Source organism: Leptopilina heterotoma, unplaced genomic scaffold (assembly GCF_015476425.1).
Source record: "Leptopilina heterotoma isolate Lh14 unplaced genomic scaffold, ASM1547642v1 Lhet_17, whole genome shotgun sequence".
Classification (NCBI taxonomy): Eukaryota; Metazoa; Arthropoda; class Insecta; order Hymenoptera; family Figitidae; genus Leptopilina; species Leptopilina heterotoma.
The window spans coordinates 430,592-452,972 of NW_025110886.1; the positions used below are offsets into that span (position 1 = coordinate 430,592).

Here is a 22,381-nt window from a genome sequence, read left to right on the forward strand (position 1 = left end):
GGAATTCCTGCGGAAACGCGCAAAATGAAACAGGAATTTTTATCCTTTTTCATTTTTTCTCTCTTAAAAGATCGATTTTCCTTTAGCGATGGGAATAAAGAATTTATAAAAATAGATACTTAATGTTATTATTCAAAATGTTTTTCCTTTTTTGTCGCTGTGCGTAAAAAAATAAAAATCATATCACATATGATGGAAAAAATTCGGTTAATCAAATAATACGAAAATATTTATTGTTAATAATTTTCTTTTAAGGAAGAATTCTTCTTCCTTTGATAATATTTATCGTTATATATTTAATAATAATAATAATTACCACATTATTTAGTAATAATATTTATTAATTATTATATATTAACAGAAAAATATAAAGGAAATAAAATTTCTGAACAGAAACAAAGTCCCATCGCTAAAAGAAATTTTTTTGTCCATGTCATTATTTTTGATATGTCCCAAAAAAAAAAATGAGAAAAAATAAAAGAAGGAAACGTGTTAATTTCGATTTTTTTTACGAATAATACTTATTTATTGTCATTTGATGCCGGTTCGGTAATCACGCGAGATTCAACATTCCAACGAAATTTACACTAATTTTTCTTTTTTTTAAAAACGACATTCTTTCTCTTGACTTTTCATTTAATGTCAATTTTTTTTTCTCTCTTTCTCTCTCGCATGCACACTCTCGCGCCTTGCCGGAACACAATGAAGAGGGGGGGGGATGAAACCACCGACACATCACAAAAAACTGATTTTCAACTCAATGTACAAGAATCTTTTTTTTTTTTGGCCTCGGTGGCATTTTTTTTCTTTTAGAGGGGAAAGAGTAAGTGTCCTTTTTGCTATGCTTTACATATGTATACTCACATATATATTTTTTTTATTTATCTATATATATATGCATTCTTCTTGCCGTTTATATATATTTTTTTTCTGTTATATATATAAAATGCAATAATTCCTCGTTTTTTTTTCATTTTCTTTTCTTTTTTTCGCCGAGAAGAAGGCAGGAGTTTTTTCCAGAAAAAAAGATATATGTTTTTTTTTAAACTCTGGCCACGTCGAGAGTTCTGTACAGGCTGCAACTGGACCTGACGCACACGAATTTTTTTTAACACAGAATAACGCCACTAACGAGCCGCTGCTACTGCGGTTGCGACGAGTTGTGCTGAAGAGAAGGTGGCGGACCCTGAAAAATAAAATACGATAAATAATTAAAATGTCTTTCTTTATTTTTCTATCAATGCTTTTGAAAACAAAAAATTGAGATGAGGGTTTAAAAAGAATTTATTTAAGGGGATTTTAGAAAAAAAAGAATTTTAATGAATTTTTATTTTGAGAAAATATTTAAATAGCGGAAAGAATTTTAATAAAATGAGAATTATAATGAAACCAGATGAAAATTAAAATTATAGTCAAATTCAATTAAAAATTAAATTCGAATTCGGTTATAAAATAAAATTAAAATTAAAGGCAAATTTAGTTAAAATTAAATTAAAATTGAAGTCGAATTCAGTTAAAATTAAATTCGAATTCAATTAAAATTGAAATTAAATTAAAAATAAAGTCGAATTCAGTTAAAATTAAATTAAAATTAAAGTCGAATTCAATTAAAATCGAAACTGTAATTTGATTAAATATTAATTATATTTATTTATTTATATATTTATATTGTAATTTCTCGAAAAGATTCAAATTATTTTTAAAACTTTTACTAACTTTTTTTTTGAAATAATTCAATTACTTTGAATACAATTTTAATAAAATTTCTCGAAAAGATTAAAATAATTATAAAAAATTTAATAAAAAAAGAATTGAAAGAAAGAATTGAATTTTTTTCAAAAGTTTTTATCAAAATTTTCTATGAAAATTCCATTAATTTTTTAATACAATTTTAATAAAATTCATCGAAAGAATTAAATTTTGTTCCAAATTTCATATAAATTTCATGGAACAGAAGTAATTCAATTATTTGCAAGAATTCTAATAAAATTCATCGAAAGAATTCAATTTTATTTCATAAACAATAAATTTTTTCGAATGAATTTAATTATTTTTAGTACAATTTTTAAAAAATTTCTCGAAATAATTGAAATATTCTGAAAAATTGTAAGAAAATTCAGGGAAAAATTCAATTATTATTATTTTCATCTTATTTTTTATAAAAATTTTCATCTTATTCTTTATGAGAATTTTAATTTTATTCTTTATGAAAATTTTTTTATTTATTTTCACTACATTAATTTTATGAGAAAAAAAAGAAAAATTATTTTAGAATTTCGGGAACAAAAGAAAGAAAATTATGTTGAATGAAAATTTCGTTTACATTAAAATTCTATTAAATATGAATATAAATATGAAAATTTTAAAATAATTTAAATTTAGTTGATGATAAAAAAAAAAAATTTTTTAAATGAAAAAGTTAATTTAAATTGAATAAAGAGAAGAATTTTTTCAAAAAAAAAATCTCCTGTAAGCAAAAGCATTTCCGCATTAACCGTAAGCAAAAAAAAAAGTTACGAAAAAAAAGACTTTAATGGAAGAGGAGAAAAAATTGAAATAAGACTTTAGAAAAAAAACTCTTAGTAAATTAAGGTAAAAAAAAAATTAATTTTTTTTTTCACCTTCAATGAAATGAATAAGATGGAGGAAAAAAAGAAATATAAGTATACTAACCGGCATCGCAGGGAAGGGAGCTTGAGAATGTGGATGCGGATGTGGATGTGGATGACCTATATGCGCTGCCAGATGTCCCGGTAATTTCGGTCCATCTTCCGCTTTTTCTTCTTCTCTCCTTTTTAAGCACGCTGCCTTTGGATTAAGATTTCGTTCTGCAAAGCAATCACAATAAATTAACCCTCATTTTCGCAAAAAAAAAAAAATAAATTACAAGTTTTTTTCTATGTAAAAAAAAAAAAAAAAAATAATAATAATAATAATAATAATAATATAAGCCCGTTTATATACTAAATAAACAAATAATAATTTAACAATAATGTAATTTTTTTTTTTTTTTTTTTTTTTTTTTTTTTAATAATTTAATGAAAAATAACATTTTAATAATAATTATTAAATATTATTAATAACCTTAATTATGTAAATAATAATATTTCACATTGTATTTATTTATTCATTGAACATAAAAAAAATTTTTTTATTTTAAAAAAATTTTTAAAAATGGACCGATTTGTGAAAGAAAATGATAAAAAGGTTAAAAAACGCAGGAGAAATAATGAATGAATGAAATTTTTACCTCTGACTTGTTGCTCTAATGTCATAATGACTTCGACGGCCATGTTGAGAATTCCTAGTTTGGTTTGAGGTTTATCCGTCTTCAGGTGCGTCATACACATCCTGCCGAGCTCCTTCAATGCTTCATTTATATCTCTAATACGTATCCTGTTAAAAATTTTCTTAAATTATTCTCCATTTTCTCCTTCATTTAAAAATTAGAAAAATAATTAACTTCTAGTTTGTAAAGAAACAAATTATTCTCAATAAAAAATCTTTCAATTTTTAATTACTAATTAAATGGGTACTAAATACTAAACTTCTAGTTTAGTTTTTATTATTCTCAATAAAAAATCTTTCAATTTTTAATTACTAATTAAATGGGTACTAAATACTAAACTTCTAGTTTGGAAAAAAATTATTCTCAATGAAATATCTTTCAATTTTTAATTACTAAATACTAAACTTCTAATTAAAAAAAATTATTCTCAAAAAAATATTTTTCAATTTTTAATTACTAATTTAATTCTAAACATTTATAATAAATAAACAATAATTATCTAGTTGATTAAATCAATCACATTAACAAAAATAAAAATTAATAATAAAAATAAGTACAAAAACTATAAATTCTTGATTATTTACAATAAAAATACTAAAATAGCTCTAAATTATTTATTACTTAATTAATTATTTAAAATACTTTAGTATATTTATAATTTATTTATATTTATTTTATTTTTAAATAACTATAAATTATTTAATATTTAAAATAATTTATTTAAAATTAAAATATTTGAATTTAATTTATTTTCTTAATTTCATAATTTATTATAAATAAATTATTGTAAATAACAATTTTTTACATAATATGTATAAATTGTTAATAATTAATAATTCTTTTAACTTTTCTTTAAAAAAAATGTATAAATACCGTAAAAATATTATAAATGAAAAAAGAATTAATTATAATTTTCATAACGTGAAAATTAAAAATTTTTTTTTTTGAAAAATTATTTTTTAAAAAAGAAGAAAAAGAGAGAAGAGATGAATAAAAAAGATAATAGAATGAAAAGAATAAAATAAGGGTTTTTGAATGAGAGAAAGAACAGGAATTCTGTTTTTTTTTAAATTCGTATATTAAATTTTTTTTTTCGTAGAATACGGGCCAACGAATAAATTTTCGCGCAGAAAAAAAAGAAAAAGAAATTTAAGAAGAGCAAAAAAAAAAAAAAAATGTTGATTAATCTCGCGCTCGGTAAATTATTTTTTTTTTCTTTCGGACCTTTCTAATTGAATCCTTACCTTTCCCTAGCATTATTTGTCTGTCGTCTTTCTTTTTCCCTCTGAGCCTTTGTTGAAGGATCATCGTCTTCGTCTTCGGCGCTTGAACAATATTTGCGCAATAACAAATGCTCGATTAATCACCGGGTTTACAACACATAATTCATCTACACTAAAAATCGGACCACTCAACAAAAAAACAGAAATTTCAAAAAAATATTTTAAAATTTCAAAAAAAAATTATTTATTTTTACTCTTTTTTCAATTATTTTTGATTTTTTCTCTCATTTTATTTTTTCTGAGCTTTTTCAATTTTATAATAAAAAATAAGAAAGTAAAACAAATTTTTCATATTTGGAAAAGAAAACTTATTATTTTGAAGGTAAGCATATTTTTTAAGTATAAAATTTTGAATTGTTGAATGTAAATTAAAAAAAAAAAAAAAAAAAAAAAAAAATCTGTGAACAATTGTATAAAAATAAGTATAAAAAATGAAAAAAAAATTCTTTAGACGAGTGGTCCGCATACTAAGAAATTAATAAAGTCTCATGAAACTGTGAAAATTAAAATCGTTGATTTGAGCGATTTTGAAGTTTTCGAAATCACTAAAATTCTAAGTGAACACACGCACGATTTTCAGTTTCGAGAAAAAAAATACATATACAAAGAACAAAGACAAAGGCCCGTATTCTCAGGAAACAAAGTGAAAAGTAAAAAAAATTTCAGAATTCATGTTTCTTTTCACATTTCTTTTTTTTTTTAATTATTAATTGGTGAAAAAGGAAAATTATAGGATTCTGCAAAAAAAAAGAAAAAGAAAAAAACTCAAATAAATTACCCATAAAGTGGTCAAAATTACACAAAAAATATATTTTTAAAAATAAAATTCAAAAATAAAATATTTTTAATTAAAAAGGAAAACAAAAATACAGATTTTTAATAAAAGAAAACAAAAAATACAAATTTTTTTAAATAAGAATATTAAAAATTCAGATTTTTTTAAATAAGAATACTAAAAATACAGATTTTCAATAAAAGAAAACAAAAAATACAGATTTTTTTAAATAAGAATACTAAAAATACAGATTTTTTTAAATAAGAATACTAAAAATACAGATTTTTTTAATTAAGAAAACTAAAAATACAAATTAATATTTGTAATTTAAAAAAGAACAAAAATTGATTAGAAAAAAATACAAAAATACAATTATCCTACAAATGCGTAAAATTATCTGTAAAAATAATAAAGAATATGTTTGAAAAAAAAACTAAAAAATTTTCTGAAAGAAGAGGATTAAAATTTCTCAAAAATTTACTGTTTTAAAAAAATAGTAAAAGAAAAAATATAAAAAAACAATTTAAATTTAAATGAAAATATAACAAGTTTTGAAAAAGAAAAGGGAGATTTTTGAAAAAGGGACAATTTTCGAAAGTGAAACTAAACATGTTTTAAAAATTAATTTTAAAAATTAGTTTTAAAAAGAGATAAAATAAATAAAAGAATAAATTATTGTTAAAAAAAATTTAAATTAATTTGTTTTTAAAAAAAAGTGAAAAATAAATACGGAATAAATTAGGAATAAATAAATTATAAATAATACAAATAAGTAGGTTAAATAAATAATTAATAAATATTTAAAAATAATTAATAAATAAAATAGTAATTAATTAATAATAATTCATAACAAAATTGTATTCAAAATAATTAAGAACAAAATGGTAATTAATTAATAATAATTAATAACAAAATTTTATTCAAAATAATTAAGAACAAAATATTAATTAATTAATTAATTAATAATAATTAATAACAAAATGGTAATTTATTCATAATAATTAATAAAAAAAATTAATTATTAATAATAGTTGATAATAATAATTTTTTAATAATTTAATAATTAATAACAATAAATAATAATTAATAACTAATTAATAGTTAATGAAAAATTATGAATAAATATTTAAATATTTAAATATAAATAATAAGTAAATAAAAAATATATTTAAACGAAAAATACAACAAATTAATGCAGATGAAGGAAGAACAGAAATGAAAGAAACAGTGATAGAGAAAGTGGGAAAAGAAGAAAAAAAAAGGGGGGGGGGGGTTTCTAATAAGAAAAGAAGAGCATGCTTTAATGACCAATTCCCAGCCACATTAAAATGAGACTGATTTAGAAGGATGAGAAACGCCAAATCGTCATTTATCTCAACTTTTGTCCATAACCAGCGACATTTTAATATTGACGTTTGAATACGGGCCTTGAAAGTGCAACAGGTAATTTGGATTGGATTTTATAAGAAGAGAGGAATATCAACTATAAGGATTCTTTAATAATATTAATTATTTTACGGTTTTTAAATAAATAAATTTCAGCAAATGAAATTTTGTTCTATTTCTATTTGAGAAAAGTTTAATTAAAACGAATTTTTATTTAGTAAATTTTTTATTCGATTAAATTTTTATTCAATCGAATTATTATTTCAATTAAATTTTTATTCTCTTACATTTTTGTTTAATTGAATTTTATTTATTTTTTATTTTATTTATTATGTTTAATTGTTAATTATTTTTAATTTATTTATTTCATTGAATTTTAATTAAATAGAATTTTTATTGAATAGAATTTTTATTCAATAAAATTTTTATTGACGTGAATTTTTATTGAACCGAATTTTTAAACACAATTTTTTTTTAAACAAATTTGAATTTAAAATTTTTTACTACGGAAATTTTAATTATCTGAAATTTTATTAAAAGCTGAACTTTAATCAAAAGTTTTAATTTATCAAACTTTTTTGAAAAAAATAATGTTAATTAACAAAATAATAAAAAAACAAAAAAAAAATAGGAATTTTTTCAAGAATTTTGGGCCTTAATTGTTGAAGGATTAATTCAGGAGGAGAGGGATATTTTTTTGATATAAAAAATGCATTAAAGTGCGCATTGCGTGTGTTCACTAACCTTTCGCGAACGTTGTTGGCTTGGCGGCGCTCTTTTTCGCGTACCGCTTTGTTGTCAGTATCGTCACAATCTTCATCGGCGCTCGAACAACGATTATTAAAACAAATACGAGGTTAGTTCAAATTGTCATCGTCACATAAATCAAGCAATCGCTATTGTAAGAAAAGCTCATTTTTCCAAATTTGTCAATTTTTACATTTTTTTTTTTTAATTTGTAAAAAAGTTTCCTTATTAAACTTTAATTTTTATTTCAAATTTTTTTAATTTTCTTTTTTAATATTTAACGACAAAAAATATTTCTAGAACTTAAATAATAAATTTTTTAAAGAAATTTTATTATTTAAAGATATTTTTCTTCCCTTTTTTTAAAAATGTTCATTTTTTCCTTTAAAAAAAATTTTTTTTTGTAAATTGTTTCATTAAAACAAAAAAATAAAAAACTAGCAATAAATTTCCTTACGGCGATTACTGTTTATGGAAAAATAGTATATTAAAAAAAAAATCATTCAATGTCATTAAGAGAAATGAATGAGAATGAAATTATGTGGATACTTACTATCTTCGCGATCTCTTTGTTCCTTTTCCTTGGGAGGTGGAATTGACTGTCGCTCCGCCAATGATTCCAGATGACAATTCACTGCTCGAGGGTTTTGTTTCGCCGCCACTACTGTCTGCCGGCTCTTTTCTTTTTTCTAAAGAAATATATTCTGCTGAACAATTAATATCAGAGTTTCATTTCAAAAAAGCAATCATTAGACCTCATATGATAAACAATAAAAAAAATTGCCTCTCAAAATGTGGTCAACGATCAAAAGATATTTTTTTTTTAAATAATATAAAAAAAACCACTTCTCATCTAAAAAATAATTTTTCGAATTTAAAATAATGAAAAATTTATCTCTCTTTGTGAAATTATTATTTTTCATTTTTAAATAATGAAAAAATTCCATTTTTTTTTTTCTTGATATTTTTCAACACTTTTCATCAAAACAAAAAGATTTTTGAAAATTTTATTGAAAATAATAAAATTATTTTGTAAAATTTTATTAAAAATAGATTTAATTTTTACAAAGTTTAAAAAAATAATTGAATTTTTTCGTGAAATTTTATTAAAAATTTCGTTTGAAAATAATAATCCAAGGCCTGTACTTTTAATTTTTTTGTTTCTCTAATTTTTCGATTTCACGATAATGTCCGCAGATTATACGGTTTGATCCACATATTCTATTCGCGGTATAGAGCGTCATCGAACAATCACTTTTTTCCCAAGCGCAAAATCGAAAGAGAAAAATAGAAATTCCAGGTGTTCTTGTCTTATATTCCTCAATGCTGATCATGCGAGAAAGAAGGGAAAATGTCCCGATAAGGGAATATTAGATAAATCACCGCACAACCAAGACATTGCAAACGTTATTGTCATGACACTTGGATAATGTGCTGATAGACGATTTTATAAACCTTCTTATTATTATGCAAAAGTGAATTTTTTTTAAAGTTTCTCGAAGAAATAAAAAAAAAAAAAAAAAATAGATTTCGTCATTTTCTACGGAATATCAGACAAGGGAATGTTGAATATTGAGGGAAATCTGTTTCAAAAAGTGAAGGTTCTGCATCGATTTCATGACGTTCTGTCGAAATATTTGTTTCAAATGATAAATTCCCCCTTTGGCCGCGACAATATTGAGCAAGAATTAATACAAATTCATCCGTTTGTTTGCTAATATGAATAAGTTTTTTTTTTCTTCAAGAATGATTCATATTTGAATGTAAAATAAGTTTAAAATACACTTTCCGGATAGAAATTTCAATTGAATAGAATTTTTTTTATTGTCTGGTATTTTGACAAATGAATTAAAAAATGAATTTAAAAAAAAAAAAAAAAAAAAAATTTTATTGAAAATAATTTTAAAAATTGTTCGCGAGAAACAAAAAAAAATGATTAAATTTAGAGGCAAAGATAGTGGATCTATTTGCGAGTAACGCGACTAATTGTCAAACCGGAACATGCGAAGGCGATTGTTTTTCGGGTCAAGGTAGATGGCGCCACTCGTACGAGGAAAATCCACAAGAGATGAAAATCTCATTCACATCGATTCTAAATGGCTTTTTATCAGTTTCTATAATACTGTTAGAGATTTATTCCATTTAAAGGATCATTAACTGAGAAATTTATTTCTTTTCCTCCATCTCATCTCTCTCTCTCACACAATTTCGATTAATTTATAGAATACTTGCAAATACATTTTTATTTTCAACTTTTAGAGATTTAGCACAGATTACAGTGTTTCTATGAGATTCTTCTCTGATTAAGAGGAATAAATAAAAATTGCCGCTTTAGAGCAAGTAAAAAAAAATTATACAAACAGAAAAAAATTTGAAACGCAAAAATTAATAAATAGTTTATTTATTTTTTTACTTTTATCTTTATTCCTCTTTTTTCTTAGATACCTTTTTTCGAAGCGAGTCACAATTTAAATTTTCAATCTCCGGGTTTTGGAAAAATTCAAATTTCCAAATATTTCAATTTAAAAATTATGCAAAATTCAATTTTTTCTGAAAATTTACACCCAGAATGCTTTCAATATTCAATTATCTAAAATTTTAACTAAATTTTATGAATTGTAAATCAATTACTATTTGAAAATTCTACGAGAATTCAATTATTTAAATACAAATAAAATGCAAAAAAAATAATTTGCTGAATAATTGAATATTTTTCAAAATTGAATTTTCATAAAGAACTTAAACAAATTTTTAAATAATTTGAATTTTTCGAGGAATTTTAATAAAAATTTTTAAGAATAATTACATTTTTCGAGAAATTCGATTAAAATTGTATTAAAAATTATTGACATTCAGCAAAGAGTTTTATTATATATTATAAAAATAATTGAATTCCTAATAGAATTTTATTATTTATGAAAATAATTGAATCTCTGTAAAAAAATTTATTATTTATGAAAATAATGGAATTATTGCGAAGAAATTTATTTTTAAAAAATTAAATAATTGAATTCCAGTGAAATTATTATTTATAAAAAAAATTAAATGTTTACAGGGTGTCTACTATTTTCGTTTAACAAAATTCCCGGTTATTTCCCGGTTTTTCCCGGCTATATCCTAATTTTTTCCCGGTTTTTTTTCTTATCAAATTTAAATTTAAATTTGATTTCAAACATAAATAAATCATTAAATTTTTTGAAAATAATGTTTTTTTCAGTAATTTTAATTAAAAACTTGGAAAATACTTGAATTAAACAAAGAATTTTTTCAAGTTTTTAAAAATAATCTTGTCTCTTTATAATTATAATTGAAAATTGGATTTTTCAATTTTATTAAAATTACATTGATAATAATTGAACTTCTGCAAAGAATTTTACTATTTATAAAAATAATTGAATCCTTCCAAAGAATGCTATTATTTATGAAAATAATTTAATTCTTGTGAAGAATTTTATTAAAATTTTTGAAAATAATAAGCAGCAATAATTAATTCTTTACTTAATATGTAATAAACATTTAATTTGCTCAAGAAATAAATAAATATCATTTATTTGAACATTCAGAAATTTGAAATGATAAAAATTTAAGAGAAGATTAATAATTATAATTATTAAATAATAATAGAATAGTATAATTTTTAGAAGCAAAAAATTGATTTAAAACTGTAAGAGGGACTTTAAATTTCAAAAATAAAATTATAATTATGGTCACTAACTTCCCTTGATTATTTTCGAAAAATTTAAATAAAATTCTTTAAAAGAATTCAATTATTTTTCAAAAAAAGTAAAAAAATTTCAATGATTTGTTTAGAAAAATTCAATTATCTTGAAACAATAGAATTGAAAAATTACAACAATTTTATTTTTTAGACTTAAAAAAAATTTTGCGAAAGTTTAATTTTATTAAACAATTTTAAGTATGTATATTTTTTTAAAATAACTAATAAAAATTTTAATTATTAATCTTCGGAGTAAGAAACATGAATACATTAGAATTTTACTCTTTATAATATTCAATTATTAATCAATTATTAAATTAAAATACTTTGAAAATTCTATTTGTTAAAAAGTTTCTAATGAATTTCTTTAACAAATTTAATTACATATTTTCAGTCGAATTTCACAATATTTCTATTAACTCCATAATTTTTTTAAAATTTATTTACATAATATATTTGAATTGGTAACTGATTTTTTATCATCAAATTAATTATTTTTAACTAACTTAAATTTAGAGAACAGTATAAATATCTATAAAAATTGAAATAAAAATTGATTTTTTAAAAACAAATTAAAATAATAAAACTTTTTTAATTTTTGTGAAAAAATTCCCGGTTCGGTATAAAATTCCCGGCTAATTCCCGGTTTTTCCCGGTCAAATAAAATTCCCGGTTATTTCCCGGTTTTCCCGGAATTCCCGGTTAGTAGACACCCTGGTTTAGGTAGAATTAAATTAAAAATTTTTGTTTAAATAATTTAATTCTTTTGAAAAATTTTATTGAAGTAGTAAATATTAAAAAATTAGAGAAGCGAGGAAAATTTTTTAATATAATGGAAATTTTGTGAGGAATTTTTAAAAATTTTTTGAAAATAATTGAATTTTAGAGAAGAATCTTATTATTTATAAAGATAATTGAAATTTTGAATTTCGTAAAATTTTATTGAAAGTAATTGAATTTTTAAAAAAGAATTTAACTATTCAAAAAAAAAATTAAATTGTTTGGAAGAATTTATTAAAATTTGAGAAAATAATTGAATTTTTTGAAAAATATTATTAAGAAGTTTTTATATATTGAATTCATTCATGAAATTTTATTAAAATTGTATTCAAAATAATTGAATTTTTGCAAATAATTTTACTAACTAAAAAAATTATTCAATTGTTTCAAAGTATTTATTAAAATTTTAGAAAATAATTGAATTCTTTCGTGATATTTTATTGAAAATAACTGAATTTTGGAGAAGAATTTTATTATTTATAAAGATAATTGAAATTTTAACGAAATTTTTTTTTCAAATTTTTCAATATAATTGAATTTCAGCAAGGAATTTTATTACTTTTGAAAATAATTGAAACTTTGACAAGAATTTTTTTAAAAAAATTTCTGAAAATAATTGAATTTCAAAGAAGAATTTTGTAATTTATAAAGATAATTGAAATTTTAATGAGAATTTTTAAAACAATTTTTCTACATAATTGAATTTATGCGAAGAATTTTATTACTTTTGAAAATAATTGATGCCAAGAATTTTATTAAAATTTTTGAAAATAATTGAATTTCAGAGAAGAATTTTGTAATTTATACAAGATAATTGTAATTTTGACGAGAATTTTTTTTAATTTTCCAACATAATAAATATTCATTATTGCCCTAGGGCAATAAAATATACTTTATTGACCGCTCTCAGGTCAATAATCAGTACTTATTATTACCCGAGGGCAATAATGAGTACTTTATTGACCCAGGGTAATAATAAGTTCTTTATTGACCTGTGAGCGGTCAATAAAGTACATTTTATTGCCCTAGGGTAATAATGGGTACTTTATTGACCTGCGAGTACACTTTATTGCCCCAGGGCAATAATGGGCACTTTATTGACCACTGGTCATAAAAATCATTATATTTACGACAATAAATCATGCAATTCCGTAAATTGGCCTAAATTTTAAACTAGTGTCTCTAAATGGTCTAAATTGGAAAAAAGTGTTTTTAAAACACGAATCACCTCGATTAAAGCGAAAATGCGTGAAAGTTGTAAATTTTAAGAGACAGCGAGAAAAAAAAAGAGAGAGAGAGAGAGAGAGCAAATTTGTATAAATTCCTTGACAATGGCTTGTTGTTTATTAATCTGCAAACACTCGTTTGAGTAAAAGTGAGATAGCAATAAGAACAAGTATAAGCGAGCAAACATTATTGTTCCCGGGGCTCACTCTCGTGTGTCCCATTTATGGTTGGACACTTTACAACAGAGTGACTCTCGCAAGTTCCGTTTTGTTCGCCTCCATTTCACAAAATACTTCTTTCTCTCTCTCTCTCTCTATAAATGTGTGTGTACCGTTTCTCAATAATGACAATGGCCGCTCTCTGTAGCCACTTAAAGCTTATCCGCTGACTTGGAAAGAAGCAGAAGAAAAAAAAAAAAAATTACATATAGAAGCGATAGAATGCACAATTTTCCATGAGGCCGATCTCTCCATATAGTTTACATTAGTTTCAGCTAAACTAAATGTCAGTGTTTGCGCTCGTGCTCACAAAACTCTTTTATTTGTCTGGCATATTCGAATGTGTTTGTGTCCTTTAGATAAAAGTATACGCTTTCCTTCTATTCCCGTATATATAAAATGTACATAGATATCTCTCAAAGAGTGTTTGACCATCTATGGACATTGGCATCTTCGTGGGGTGTCTCTCCGCATACGCGTGAATTCTCAAAAGCCTTCTTATATACAATCCCTCTCCCCCGAGTTGTCCTCCACTCTTCGCTTTGTTATCTATTAAAGGCTCTTTACCTTTTACAGCCATTAAGCAAAAGGGGGAAGTCCACATAAAATTGAAACATCAAGTCAAAGATTTTCTTTATTTCACATCACAATCTCTCTCTTTCTCTTTCTGCAAATTTTTTTTTTCTTCTCTCTTCGATTCTATTCTCAATTCAATTCAATTCCAAAGAATTAATTCTACTTTTTATTTTCAATTTTTATAAAAAAAACAATAATTATTAATAATCGTTATTGTATTCCGGTAAATAATCTTTTCCAAGTTTCAAGTTGGTTGTTTGCTTTTTTGTTTTCTAACTTTTTTTTAATCATTTTTTGTTTTTAAATATTTTTAATTCTAAAATTAATGTATTAAAAATCATTCAGTTCTTGCAAAGAACTTTATCAAAAAACATTGAAAATAATTTAATTCATTCGAAGAATTTTATTATTTATGAAAAATAATTGAATATTTAATATTTATAAAAAATAATTGAATTGTGTCGAAGGATTTTTGTTAAAATTTTATTGAAAATAATTGAATTTTTATAAAGAATTTTACTATTTATAAAAAATAATTTAATTCTTCCAAAGGATTTTATTATTTATGAAAATAATTAAATTCTTGCAAAGAATTTTACTATTTAAAAAAATAATTAAATTGTTTTGAAGAATTTATTAAAATTTATTAAAATTTTAGAAAATAATTGAATTTTTACAAAGAATTTTACTATTTATAAAAAATTAATTTAATTCTTTCAGAGAAATTTACTATTTAAAAAAATAATTGAATTGTTTCCAAGGAATTATTAAAATTTTAGAAAATAATTGAATTATTTCGAAGGATTTATTAAATATTTAAAAATAATTGAATTCTTTCGTGAAATTTTAATGGAAATAATATTGAATTTTTTTAAAGAATTTTTATATTTATAAAAATAATTGAATAGTGTCGAGGGATTTATTAAAGTTTTAAAAAATACTTGAATTTTTGAAAAGAATTTTACTATTCAAAAAAATAATTAAAATTGTCTCCAAGGATTTATTCAAATTTCAGAAAATAATTGAATGGTTTCGTTTAATTTTATTTAAAATAATTGACTTTTTGCAAAGAGTTTTACTATTTATGAAAATAATTCAATTTTTTCGTAAAATTTTATTGAAAATAATTGAATTTTTGCAAAAAATTTTACTATTTAAAATAATAATTGAATTCTTCCGAAGAATGTTATTATTTATGAAAATAAATTGAATTCTTGCGAAGAATTTTACTTTTTAAAAAGAATAATTGCATTGTTTCGAAGGATTTATTAAAATTTTAGAAAATAATTGAATTTTTTGCAAAGATTTAAATATTCTGCAGAATAAATTTTGAAAAAGTGAAGTCGAATATTTTGCAAAAAGCATTAAACTAACGAGAAATGTTGACAATAAATTTTTAAAAACTGATAAACAAGGAAATATTTGTTTGAAATACGTAACTGAAATTACTTTTTCCGAAGATTATAAAGTTTTATTGGGAAAAATTTTGCTCAGTCTACACGTTTCGACAATAAATAATATAAACAATAATAAAATTACTCGGTTTTTATAGAAAAATGTATCTTAAAATTTTTGTTTAGAAAAAATTCGTTTTAAATATTTAAGAAAAACTGAAGCAAAAATTGTTTTTATTTATTTACTTGTCCAGCAGGAAAATAAAATAAAAAAAATAAATAATAAACAATAAAAAATAATAAAATAATTAAAAACAAATTTTCAGTGCGTAAAACCTTTTAGAATTGAATTATATTTCTAAAAATTAAAACAACTTTTCCTTTTCTATATAAAAAGAAAGAAAAAATTCACAAAGATGAGAAAATGGAGCATCGCAGAGTTAAAAGTGAATCAAGGCTCTTATAATTCTTCAAAACCTTGGTTAGATGATTTTTTTTCTTTTTTTTTCAAATGTACCCTTCACTAATGCTCGATAGCAGCCCTGGAACGTCTGCAGGATCTCTAGCGAGGTTTTTCTCCATTTGTGTTTCAGTTTAGAATCCATTTTCTATCCTTGAAGGCGAGACGAATGCGATTTACAGGCGGGAAACATTGTCGTTCGAAAAGTTTATATGGAGACTCACTGACTCGGCTTGTTTCCTGATTGTAATTGCAACGGTTACCATATAAGAGTTCCTTCACGGCTTCGTGACTAACCAAAAAAAGACGACGACGACAACGACAACTTTTCATATACCACTCGTGTATAATTATCTTAAAAGAAAATCCTCATAATTCATCACTGCATTTTTGCCTCCAATCAAAATGATTTTTTCCAAACTCATCGCTAGGAAAATTTAATAAATTCAAAAACGAAAAAAATGAAAAAAGAAAAACAAAATTAAAAACAAAAACTTTGAAAATGGAAATATCTTTATCAAATACATTGAAAATATTTGAATTCCTCTGAAGAATTTTATTATTTATGAAAATAATTGAATTGAAAATTAATTGAAATTGTTTCGAAGGATATACAGTAAGAAAAGCTATCCGTCAGTCATAGGAAAGTATGGGAATCGCATAAGTCTGTCTCACTCCCACTCATGGGATATGACTGACGTGCTAGGTTTTCGTACTGTATATTAAAATTTTAGAAAATAATTGAATTCTTTCGTGAAATTTTATTGAAAATACTTGAAATCTTCCAAAGAATGTTATTATTTATGAAAATAATTGAATTCTTGCAAAAAATTTTACTGTTTAACAAAATAATTGAAATTGTTTCGTAAAGGATTTATTAAAATTTTAGAAAATAATTGAATTGTTTCGTTAAATTTTATTTAAAATAATTGAATATTTGCAAAGAATTTTATAAAAAAAAATTGAAAATAATTGAATTCCTTCGAAGAATTTTATTATTTATAAAAATAATTGAATTGTTTCGAAGGATTTATTAAAATTATAGAAAATAATTGAATTCTCTCGTGAAATTTTACTGAAAATAATTGAATTTTTGCAAAAGAATTTTACTTTTCAAAAAAATAATTCAATTTGTTTCAAAGGATTTATTAAATATTTGAAAATAATTCAATTCTTTCGTGAATTTTTTTTTTTGAAAGAAATTTACCATTAAAAAAAATAATTCAATTGTTTCGAAAGGAATGATTAAAATTTTTAAAAATAATTGAATTCTTTCGGAAAATTTTATAACAAATTAAGAAGATAATTGAATTCTTTTGTGAAATTTTATTAGAAATAATTTTACTTTTTCAAAGAATTTTTTTTTATGAAGATAATTGAAATCTTCAAAAGAATTTTTTTTTATGAAAATAATTGAATTTTTAGGAAGAATTTTATTAACATTTTTTTAAAATAATTGAAATTCTTTGACAAAATTTTAGTATTTATAAAAATAATTGAAATCTTGCAAAGATTTTTTTTAAATTTTTAAAAAATTTGTTAAATGAAAATTTAAATTCTTTGGAGAAATTTAACAAAAATTTGTATTCAAAATAATTGAATTTTTAGGAAGAATTTTATTAAAATTTCATTGAAAATAATTGTATTTTTAGGAAGAATTTTATTAAAATTTCATTGAAAATAATTGTATTTTTAGGAAGAATTTTATTAAAATTTTATTAAAAATAATCTAATTCTTTTGGAAAATTTTATACTGATAATAGTTGATTTTTTTGCAAAGATTTTACTATTTTAAAAAATAATTAATTTGTTTTCCAAGGATTTATTAAAATTTTTGTTGAAAATAATTGAATTTTTGCAAAAAATTTTTATTATTTTTAAATAATTAAATTATTTAAAATTGAAAAATCCAAAAAATAAATTGTAAGATAAACTTTTTTTTAAATTAAAAAATAGTTTATCTTACGATTTATTTTTTCGATTTTTCGTTGAATTTTTCTTTTTTTTTCGTTAATTGTCTTGTGAGAAAATAATATTTGTTTTTCGTTTGAAAATTCGTAGATGAGAAGTGATTAATTTAAATATTTTGAAGAAAAATTGAATTGAATACTTACTGGTATTCGTGGCGGGTAGCCTCTCAATTTTGATAGAACCGTCGGTGTCGGGCGTTGGTGCAAGGCCTGGATAAGAACCCGCCGGTTGCGCCACTGTCACCGTTGGATGTGGACTCGTCTAAAAAACGTCAATATCAAAGTTAAATTGACGTCTAATTATCGCAAAATATCATTCAAAGTAAAAAAAAAAAAAACCAAAACCGTAATCGACAAATCATTTTCAATTGACAATTTCAAGAAAGAAAAAGTATTTTTTCTCTCTCGAATTATTGAATTTTTTCACCACAAAATTAAATTCTAAAATATGAAAAAAAAACTCAAAATTTACCGGTAAGAAATTTTTTGTTTTGACAAAAATATAAATTTATTTGTAAACTTAAAAGAATAATATATTTTAAAGAAAGGAAAAAAACAATTTTTTTTCCAAAAAAGTAAATTAAAAAAAAACTGTCCAGAAAGGCAAAAATTATGTTTAAAAAAAATTACTTTGAAAACTGATAATAAAGAAAACAGTAAAAAAAAAATAAATAAAAAGCATGAAAGAATGAATATAAAATCTAAAAATACTTTTTGTTTTTTAAAAATAAAAATTTACCGACAAATAAATAATATCTGCGGATTAGAAATCTTTCTGCATATTAAAATTATATTAATTTAAATTCAAATTTCAAAAATTTATGGTCAAATTCAGTAATTCGAGAGAAATGCAAATTTTAAATTCCAAACGATTTTCAAAGTTTTATAGGTCAGAGAGAAAATTTTGTCAGTGAAATATTTAAATCTAATTTCCATGTCGTATAAATTTTCTTCAAATTTCTAACACACAGAAATAGAAAATTATTCGAACTTGTAAATTGTGGAAAAAAATTACTTGCCAAAAATTCTTTATAATAAAAACTTTTGAATTTCTATTGAAACACATAGAATTTCAATTAAAACTCATAGAAATCTAAAGTAAGAAGTTTTTAAACTTTATACAATTTTTTTTCTATTTTATTTTGCAATTCATTTTCGTTAGGAAAAATCTGTGTTATAAAATCGACCAAAAATAGTATTAAAACTCATAGATTTTTTTTTTGAAACTCATAGATTTTTTTTTAAACTCATAGAACTTTATATTACAAAATTTGTAAGTTTTTCTATTTTATTTTTTTTTAGGTTTTTGCTTTACAATTAATTTGCAGCGCATTTTTGCAAAAAAATTTAAAGAATTCAAAAGAGAAAAAAAATTTAATTACGGACATGAAAAAAGAGAGGAAAAAAAAATCTTACCAAGTGATCGAGTTGCTGCGGTGACGTGTGGGAATATAAGGAACCATGTGGACCTACGGGTGCGAGGTGAAGTGCAATTTGACTCTCGGCGTGATTCCTGAGAACGTTTATGGCATCGTCCAGTCGCTCCTCCATCCGCGTTCCCTGTACCAACAGAATACCGAAACATCGACTCGATTACACACCAGTTATAAACTATCATATTAATATCGTAGACGGTATTTCATTTTTATTCGGAAATTTAAAAAAAAAAAAAAAAAATGCAAGAGAATTTTATTTTTATCCGAAAATCGAAAAGAAAACTTTTAAAAGGCAAAAGAATTTCATTTTTAGTCAAAAATTTAAAAAAAGCAACAGAATTTTATTTTTATTCAAAAATTTAAAAAAAACTAACAAAACAACAGAATTTCATTTTTATTCGAAAATAAAAAAAAATTTTTTTTGAAGAAATATAATTTCATTTTTAGTCAAAAATTAAAAAAAGTAACAGAATTTTATTTTTATTCGAAAATCAAAACAAAAAAAAATAAAAAAGCAACAAAATTTCATTTTTATTCGAAAATCAAATCAAAAAAAAATTTAAAAAGCAACAGAATTTTCTTTTTATTTAAAAATCAAATAGAAAAATAAAAAAAGGAACGGAATTTCATATTTTTATTCGAAAATAATAAAAAATAAATAAAAAGAGCAAAAAATAAAAAAAAACAAAAAAATAAATAAAAATAAAAAAAACATTTTAAAAAATTAACAAAAAAAATTACTGGCAAGAAACGCTTTTACAATTTGCTGTAAAATCTCGCACGATTTGTATAGGTTAAACATTTTTTCTTGGTGCTTGAAAATTAAGTAAATTCATGCATTAAATTTTTTTTTGTGCGTAAGTATTTATAAAATTTCTTGAAAATCTGAAAAGAAGATTATTAAAAAAAAAGGACCAGAATGTTAAAATATCCAATAAAAAAATTTGTCATTTTTTGTTAATTATTGATAAATATGAATTAATCCCCCTTCACCGTTAGTAAAGACTGCGAGAGAGAAAAGATAGGCATCGCACGTTCAACGACGCCAAATGAAATAATAATCTTCAAATATCTGTCTATAGATGATAAAAATAATAATAATAATTATAATAATATAAATTCTTCATCTGTTGTAAAAAAAAAAAATAAAAATAATTATTAACGAATAAAAGAAGAATTGTCGAATATCGCATGAATATTTTCCTGGAGAAATTGCATTTTCCTTTGTTTCTTTGTTATTTTCCCTTTTTCAAAATTTTGCCCTCATTCTTATTTTTTCCTTTTTTCCAAATTTTTTATTTTTCATTTATTCCAATTTTTTCTTTTTCTTTGTTTTAATTTTTCTTTTTTCTTTTTAACTTTTGAAAATTAGGAAAAAATAATAAAATAAATACATTTTCCCAGTTAAAAATAATTAAAAAAAATTGATTTTTAATAAATTTTCCAAACAGAAAAATTTTGCAAAGATTTATTTTTAATTTCTTCGATTTTTTTTAAATAAAAATTAAATCTCAATTTTTAGCATTGAATTTGAAAACGTTTTTCAAAATCGATTGTTGAAAATATTTATCAATTTTTTCAAAATCGATTATTAGAAATATTTTATAATTTTTTTCAAATTCGACTTTTTGGAAAATTTACAATTTTCCCAAAAATCTATTTTTGAAAAAAAGACAAAAATTAAAAAATTAAGAATATTTCGACGTGGAATATTTTAATTGCACTATTTATTCAATAAACATTGAATTGCTTAAAAAAATCTTTCGATTCTTTTCAATTAAGCAAAAAGGAATTTTCCTATTTTCAAATAGGCGAATATTCATGCGTTCTCTGTTTATTTCTCTTTTATTATTTTATAATTATTTTTATTATTATTATTATCATTATTATTATTGTTATGATTATTATCATTGTTGTTGTTGTTGTCGTCGTCGTCGTTCAACGTGCGAAGTAAAATGATTAAAAAAAACATTGAAGAGAAAAAAAAACATGTTTTTTTTTTGTTATTTTAATATTTAAAAAAAATAGGGGAGAGAAAACAAAATTAATCGACGATCCTCACCTCGGCGTGGTCGCGAAGGAAACCAATGGCATCGTCTAACCTCTGCTGTTCGGGCGCCGGCTTCACACACAACACCAACGCAACAACAAAACCAAAAAAAAAGAGAGAGAACAACCAAATCAACACAACGTACACAAACAAGGGTTAAACAATAAAAAAAAGAAAAATAACGAAAAGAAAAAAAAACAGTGCGAAATAATGGCTTGTCACGATTCAGTGGTGAAATGACTAAAGATTTACTGAAAAACAATGATATTAACACAGGGGACGCATGAATATTTTTCAAAATATTTTTAAAAATCAAATTTATATATCATTTTCTTCAATTAAAATTCAAATAATAATTTCTTGTAATTTCTTGTTATTTCTAATAATTTCTAGTAAATTTCTAATAATTTCTAGTAAATTTCTAATAATTTCTAGAAAATTCTAGTAAATTTTCGTTTCGGAGTGAGTCACATTTTTTAGAAATTTTTTAAATAAATCCCCCCCTAAAAAATACCAAAATCGATCGAAAATTTCACCTCCCTGAAGTTAGCGTCGACGCTAAGCGTCCAAAAACAATTTTTTTTCCCCGAAAACAAAAAGATTCACACAATTTTTCCAAAGGTACATTTTTTTTAACCTTCTAGGTGAATAAAATCTAGGTAATTAATAATTAATTATTACCTGGTGAATAAAATTTAGGTAATTAATTAGTGACATTTTTGTCAATGAAAATAACAAAAAAAAAAAATTTTCGACGCTAAAACTCGACGCAAAATTCAGGAATCTAAAATTTGCTGAAAATAAAAATAATAGAAAAATTTTTCTAAGAACCATTACTTTTGTTTCAAAATTCTATTGCAATAAAAAATGAGTAAAATTTACTTCGAACTTTTTAAAGAATTTCCTCCAAAACAGGGTAAAATTTTAATTTCCCAAAAATAACTTTTACTATTTCGGAAAAAAATTCTTTACATAGAAAAATTTACTTCCGAAGTATTAAAATTTTATTCTTTCTGGAAATAATAATTTTGTACCAATAATTTTTAATAAAAAAAAATTTCACAATGTTGGA

The 22,381-nt window shown here is 22.3% G+C and overlaps 1 protein-coding gene across 15 annotated transcripts in view; it reads right to left on the reverse strand.

The window, feature by feature from the left end:
* Positions 1 to 496: 496 nt before the first annotated feature.
* The window catches only part of LOC122499658 (transcription factor 12), a 231,710-nt gene continuing 209,825 nt past the window's right edge, over positions 497 to 22,381 (reverse strand). For 3 of the 15 annotated variants that reach the window (XM_043608124.1, XM_043608116.1, XM_043608131.1), the window contains 9 exons: positions 21,322 to 21,381; positions 19,240 to 19,392; positions 17,968 to 18,085; positions 8,034 to 8,187; positions 7,478 to 7,567; positions 4,534 to 4,620; positions 3,251 to 3,396; positions 2,674 to 2,828; positions 497 to 1,186 (listed from right to left, as the gene is read on the reverse strand). In XM_043608124.1, the coding sequence (XP_043464059.1) occupies positions 1,142 to 1,186; positions 2,674 to 2,828; positions 3,251 to 3,396; positions 4,534 to 4,620; positions 7,478 to 7,567; positions 8,034 to 8,187; positions 17,968 to 18,085; positions 19,240 to 19,392; positions 21,322 to 21,381 (1,008 nt within the window). In that variant the 3' untranslated portion in view covers positions 497 to 1,141. The remainder of the gene's footprint in view (positions 1,187 to 2,673; positions 2,829 to 3,250; positions 3,397 to 4,533; positions 4,621 to 7,477; positions 7,568 to 8,033; positions 8,188 to 17,967; positions 18,086 to 19,239; positions 19,393 to 21,321; positions 21,382 to 22,381) is intronic. The other 12 variants (XM_043608127.1, XM_043608132.1, XM_043608123.1 and 9 more) reach the window with 11 other exon arrangements.